This window comes from Sinocyclocheilus anshuiensis, unplaced genomic scaffold (assembly GCF_001515605.1).
Source record: "Sinocyclocheilus anshuiensis isolate Anshui unplaced genomic scaffold, SAMN03320099.WGS_v1.1 scaffold967, whole genome shotgun sequence".
Lineage (NCBI taxonomy): Eukaryota > Metazoa > Chordata > Actinopteri > Cypriniformes > Cyprinidae > Sinocyclocheilus > Sinocyclocheilus anshuiensis.
In genome coordinates, this window is record NW_015542427.1 from 19,327 (window position 1) to 25,881 (window position 6,555).

The 6,555-nt window shown below is 39.3% G+C and overlaps 1 protein-coding gene across 1 annotated transcript; it reads left to right on the top strand.

Annotated features, from left to right (window-relative positions):
* The first annotated feature begins 308 nt into the window (after window positions 1–308).
* On the top strand, window positions 309–5,241 carry LOC107693543 (leiomodin-3-like). The gene is made up of 4 exons (XM_016492961.1): window positions 309–578; window positions 1,214–1,485; window positions 1,805–3,298; window positions 4,823–5,241. Exons 1-4 carry the CDS (start codon window positions 398–400, stop codon window positions 4,868–4,870), a joined length of 1,995 nt encoding a protein of 664 aa, XP_016348447.1. The 5' UTR covers window positions 309–397; the 3' UTR covers window positions 4,871–5,241.
* The last annotated feature ends 1,314 nt before the right edge of the window (window positions 5,242–6,555 follow it).

Genomic DNA, 6,555 nt, shown 5'->3' on the forward strand with positions numbered 1-6,555 from the left:
CCCAGCTGAGGTTCTCTTTTCTTGTGGTCATCTTGTAATTCCAGAGAGATAAAATGTTTGTAGCTGAAGTTGTTGTGGACTGAGCCACTGGGGCCACTTGACTGGCATGCCCACCTGCTGCTGTTTTTCTCCACCAAGCTCTCTCTCTCTCGCTCTCTCTCTCTCAAGTCTGTCATGTTGAAATACAGGGGATGGACCAGCTGACTCAAGCTGCTGAAAAAAGTCTATGTCCGTATCTCCCTACTTGTTCCATAAATACCGCCCCTCTGTTGAATGGAGGTTATTTTAGATCATACATGTGGGACAAGGCCTTGAGTTCTGCTGCCTGCCCTGCTGACACTCACTGCACTTTGAAACCAGTGGCTGTAGATGAGTTCTTGAAAACACAAAATTGGACATGTCTAACCACACTGATCAGGAGTCATACGCAGAGGAGATCGATGAGGATGAGATTCTGGCAGGCCTCTCGGCGGAGCAGCTCAGACAGCTCCAGAGTGAGATAGACGACATCGCTCCTGACGAGAGAGTGCCAGTGGGAATGAGACAGAGAGACGCTTCTCAAAAGACAACAGTCCGAGGTATTGCATTCTCTCACCTTGGTTGTTAATATATTAAATTGTTTGTTGCCATTAATCCTGAGAACATAGGGAATCTTTGTAAAAGGCTCTGAGGTGCTGGGAAAAAATTAGTTTAACACTCAGCCTACTCCATCTCTAACTAGCTCCCAGTAGACCAGTGCTAAAACTGGTGGTCGTATCATACTGTAGTTTTAAGCGATGGAACTGTTAAATATATTTAAGAAATATCACACTCGCATTCATATCGTTGTACTGAACATATCAGCTGTCCTGACCTTCAGTACAACATGATTTCTAACATAATACTTATAGTTCTAACAATTTTCAGACAAAATTTGTCCAGTTTGTGTATTTTTTATTCCGCTGTTTGTATAAATAATATCAGGCAAGGGGTGTTCAGGAAACATGTTTTGGTGATACCAGTGGCACACTAATGACTCAGCTATTTGACAGCATACACAAGAAGCTATTTTTGCCTGATACCTGACATTCATTGGTTTTTAATGCAATGTACTCACATTTGTTAATAATAATAATAATAATAAATAATTTGTTTAAATATTAAGAAAAATTATAAATGATTATATACCTTTCTAGTTTAACGATTATTTTATGGTGTATAATTTTTATTTCAGAGTGCAGCAAGCCCCAGTCAGAAGAGGAGATCGATGATGATGAGATTCTGGCAGGCCTCTCAGCAGAGGAGCTCAAGCAGCTCCAGAGTGAGATGGAAGAAATCGCTCCTGACGAGAGAGTGCCAGTGGGAATGAGACAGAACGACCAAACTGACAAACCACCCACTGGATCATTTGATCACAGATCGCTGGTGGAATATCTGTACTGGGAGAAAGAGTCCAAACATATGCTGGAGGAGGACAGAGTTCCCACAACTCTATTACCCAGTGAAGTAAGTAATACTAGTTATTGTCTGCATTATTTACATTTAATGTATTACATGTCTCATAAACTGTTTGCTAAAGTGCTTGGAACTCTGATTATTAATCATCAAATTCAACTAATTATTACTACTGCAACTAGGAGGCCAATAACACTACAACAACAAATGCCTTTAAACAGCAACTGTGCTGTCATGCAGCGTTTCATGTGGGACATTCCATTTTTAGGCTAACAGCAAGTTGTTCAAGATTAAATGTTTCATCATTTGTAGTCTATAAAAGTTGTTCAACACTTCAGATTTGACCCTTTTGTTCATTTGCCATCATCAGAAGAATGCCCAAGAGGAGCTTGAAGCAAAAAAAGAAGATAAAGTTGAAGAGGTGGAATTTGTCTATGAGGAGATCATGAAGGTGGTTGAAGGAGGAGAGGGAGATGTTGTTGTTGATGAAGTGATTGAAGAAGTGATAATGGAGGTTGAGGAAGTCCAACCTGTCAAGATAGAACCTGATGGCACCTCAGAAGATGGTTTACAGCCGACTCCAGAATTTGCAGATACAAAAGTTGAAGCAAAGACTGAACAATCAGGACTTAATGATACAGAATCTAAAGCGAATGAGGAGACGAAAGTAGATTCCACTCAGTCTGAACCTGCTCCCTCATCATATGAGAACTGGGTTCCCGAGAAAGAGGAAAGGGTTATATCCAAGCTGAAGATCCCAAAATTTGCTCTAGGTGGAAGCGCTTTAGTTAAAAAGACTGCAAGACCTTCTGGGAATGAAACCAATTTGGAGACAACTTTGGAAAAGATCCGCAACAACAGCCCCTCTGTCACAGATGTCAATCTTAACAACATTGAAAACATTCCCAAAGAAATGCTCCTTGATTATGTCAATGCACTCAAGAAGAACAGACATGTTAAAACCTTTAGCATCGCAAACACTGGTGCAGACGAAAACGTGGCATTCGCTCTGGCTAACATGCTCAAAGAGAACAGAAGCATCACCACGCTAAATATTGAATCCAATTTCATCACAGGAAAGGGGATTGTTGCAATAATACGCTGCCTCCAGTTCAATGAGACACTAACTGAGCTCCGCTTCCACAACCAAAGGCACATGCTAGGACACCATGCAGAAATGGAAGTGTCTCGTCTCCTCAAGGCTAACAACACCCTTCTGAAGATGGGCTACCACTTTGAAGTCCCTGGGCCTCGGATGGTGGTCACGAATCTACTCACCAGGAACTTGGACCGTCAGCGGCAGCAGAGAATGGAGGAGCAGAAGCTCCAACAGATGAAAGAGCAGAGAAAGGTCATGGAGATGTATGAGAACTCCCTGAACTTGCCCCCTGGCATGTTGGAAATGCTAGGTGACTACATACCATTGTCCCTATTGCAGGGTTCTCATAATGGGGCTGAGGAGATTCCTGAAGATTCTCCTGAACCTTCACCACAACCAAGTCCTCCTCATCAGCTCCGAAAGGTTCAATATCCTGCCCCACATCAGCATCCTCCTAGTTCAGACAAAGGAAACCTCTTAGAAGAAGTACATCTAAAAAAGACTCCAAAACGAAGGGATCCGCTTCTGGAATTGAACATAAGGGATGAAGGGAAAGAGGGAAGAGATAATATTCAGCTCAGGAGTGTTCCTAAACAAAGAAGCACAGCAAGAGAAGGACCTGCAGATGATAGAGCCAACCTGAAAGATATGATAAAGACTCTAAAGCCGGTTCCTCGAAGACGACAACCACCTAAAGTGGAGCGAACACCTCGGGATCAGTTGCTCAACGAGATACGACAGAGCAATGTGGCCTATCTCAAAGCGGTATGTAATGTTGAAGTGTCTCGAATTAGCAATTACAGTAAGTAGCTGAGTGGATAGTGTGCATGATCTCAGCTTGAGTGCGGGCCATTGTCAGGGAGGAACAACTGGGAATGTTGTTTTGGGACTTTAAAAAAATGGGGGCACATTAAGGTCCTTCATGGCAGTGGTTCTCAACTGGTTTTGCTTCAGTGGAAAGTGGAATTCCAACACGGTACAAAAGTCCTTAAAACTCAAAGAATAAAACGTATTAACATTATCATGAACTATGTAGGCCATAGGTCTTCAGCCCTGCTCCTGGGGACCCACTCTTCTGCGCAGTTTAGCTACAACCCTAATCAAACACAGCTGAAGCAGCTAATCAAGGTCTTCAGGATCACTTGAAAAATAACAGGCCAGGTGTTTTATTTCTATTTCCCAGAAATGGAAATTAAATTAAATTTGCAGGACAGTGGGTTGAAGACCTAGGACGTAGGCCCACATTTACTAAATTAATTACAATGCATTGTCTGATTCTAAGAAAACTGACCATTTTTTAAATGGTTTCAATAATTTGTAGGCATTTTTGTAGGTATTTTCTTTTACCTTGTGTAGTTTTTGCATTTGATTAGCTTATATAAAATGACACCGCTACTAAGATACTGCTAAGACACTAGTTAGTTTGATTGGATGCACTTTGACATCAACAACAAAACATGAAAAGTATTCTTTCTTTAAAATCTGGAAAGTCTATTGGTTTTGTCATGCTAACTATGCTAGTTTGCATTTAGCATCGTTTTTCCCCAGCTGTCTGTGATGCTATCAGAACAGACTTGCAAAAAACTTTTTTACCCAATTTTTTGGGTAAGAATGCACCAGTCGAGAACCACTGCTTTATGATACTTGCATAGATTACTCATCGTGCGTAGGGTGGACCATTAAAATTATTTCCCTGGCCCCCAAGAATTTGAGTGACAGCGCTGGCATGAACAACTCAAATGGACTTTTTTTTTTTTTTTTTAAGTATAATGTAATTATGTTTTCATATAAATTATAGCCTATTGTTAGTCAGTGATCATGCATATTTATAAACAAAGCATTCATATTATCACCTGGCTGACAATAAGTGTAATTATAACAATGAATTTTACTGAACTATTCTTGAATGACATCAAAATGTGAGATATGTGTAAATGTGTTGGCAAGTTCTTATATTTAAAGATGAAATTTTTTTATTCAAACCCTTTACAATGTCAAACAGTTTGGTGTTTGCAATGGTAAGCATCACTATTGCTCATTTTTTGAATCACTATCCCAAAGTATTAAACTTCAATGTGTAACTCATTCCACACATTTATGATATGGACTAAAACTGTGTGGTTTGTTGAAAAGAGGTGTCTTTTCACTTTTTTTTTATAAATTGTTGACTTGGATTTTTGTAATGCCAGCAGAAAGGCATCGTCAATGATCCAATGAGTCCAAGAACAAAGTGTTGATATAATTTGTGTTAATATAATTTTTAAAAGAGCTTATACTTCTGTTTCACAGGTACCTCTTCCAAAAATCCTGGAATCAAGAGAAACCAGTCTCTTCTGAGCCACACACATGACTTCATAAAGAGACCGCACAGAGGGACAGGGCCAACATCAGACAGGTCATGGAGAGAGTGCAATTCATGTGGCCATACAATTCCATGGTGCTCCTCAATTAATGGAGAGAGTAGAGTGTACTGATATGATTTGACCCAGGGGGTTGGGAATGGCGAGAGTTGCACTCACTTGGACAAGCAGACAATAAGCCACAACACGGTGCACTTTGATGGGGTCCTGAACTGTAAAATTCAACATGCACATCTATTCATATTAATCACTTCACTAAATGGTGTGAATGTCTGTGAATGGCTACACCTAGTGCACATGAAAAATGTATTATTTTGTTCATCTGAATTTGTGTTCATGTATTTATAGTATTAATAAACTTGATAGTGTAAATGTCACTTTGGACCTTTTCTTAATTATATTTTTCTAGTTATTAAGATAATTATGTAATTCATGCAGAAACCCTTTTCCCAATAATTCTGATAGCAGTTGCATTCTCCTTCCTACACAAGGGTCAGCCAATTAATGTTTGCTCTCAAACTAATGTGAAAAAAATTACATGCATTAAACAAAAATACAATCTGCCTTTAACCAAAGCTACGGTAAGAAGCTAAAGTTTTGCATTGTCCCTCACACATTCAAATACATTGAGTAAAATTAAAACGTAATATGTAACATATATTCTACTCTGTAACTAAGTCATGATATTTTAATGGATTTCATAGCAAAGTACAATAACACATTAGTAAATTGGCCCACTAAATGCATGTTATAGGCCAGGCGTAAAATGCACACTGAGTTTTAAACAATAAAGTTAATCAAAATCTATATCTACCAAGGGTTCTTGACCTGAGAAAGGTTGAACACTAACAAAATTATGCAAAGTAGAATTGGGAAAAAAAACATTACTGCCCTCTACTGGACCACAGTGAAATCTCACTGTATTAAAAAGTTTTTCCAGGTATTTTAGACATGAACAAGAAGTTAGACATAATTGACCCTAAGTGAGTAATTAACCACCTACTGCACCCACTATATAGAATAGTGAGCACCCCCTACATTTCATATGTGTGTATAGTATTCAGTACTTGGGTGGCCCCAGCCACAGTGATAAAGATGAAGTGGAATATATTATTCACAAACAGCAGAAGTGAGAAAAATGAAGAAAAGTGTGCCAAACCTTGTGCTGATCTCCGGCTGTGGGTAAAGCCTTTCATCTGTCGCTCTGCACATCCTTCTGAAGGATCCCAAAAATTTGCCTGTTAATTTTTAACAAGGTCCCTGTCTGGTTTTAACAGTTTGTGCGACACATTTTATCGAAAATTGTTTTATAAATATGTCGCAATGTAATGCAGCTTTGCAAAGAACGGAGCATTTTGTAGTTGACGGAAAGGCCGGCGGTCAGGTAAGTTATATGAACGCGGCAAAGCGCGGTAATTCACTTCACACGAGTCTTAAAGGCGCCGCAGCAATAAAATCAGAATTAGATTTGTGTGGCTTTTAGTCCGTGTGTTTGCATTTAAAGAGCAGGTCTTATGGTATTTTAAAGTGTCCTAATATTGTGTTGGAGTCCCCTACAACAGGTTTAAATGCATAAGGTCAGAAAACATTGTAATTTTCACATTATCCGTTATCCGTTGTAACCCGAAAACACAAAATACAATGCATAATTAAAAATGCAGG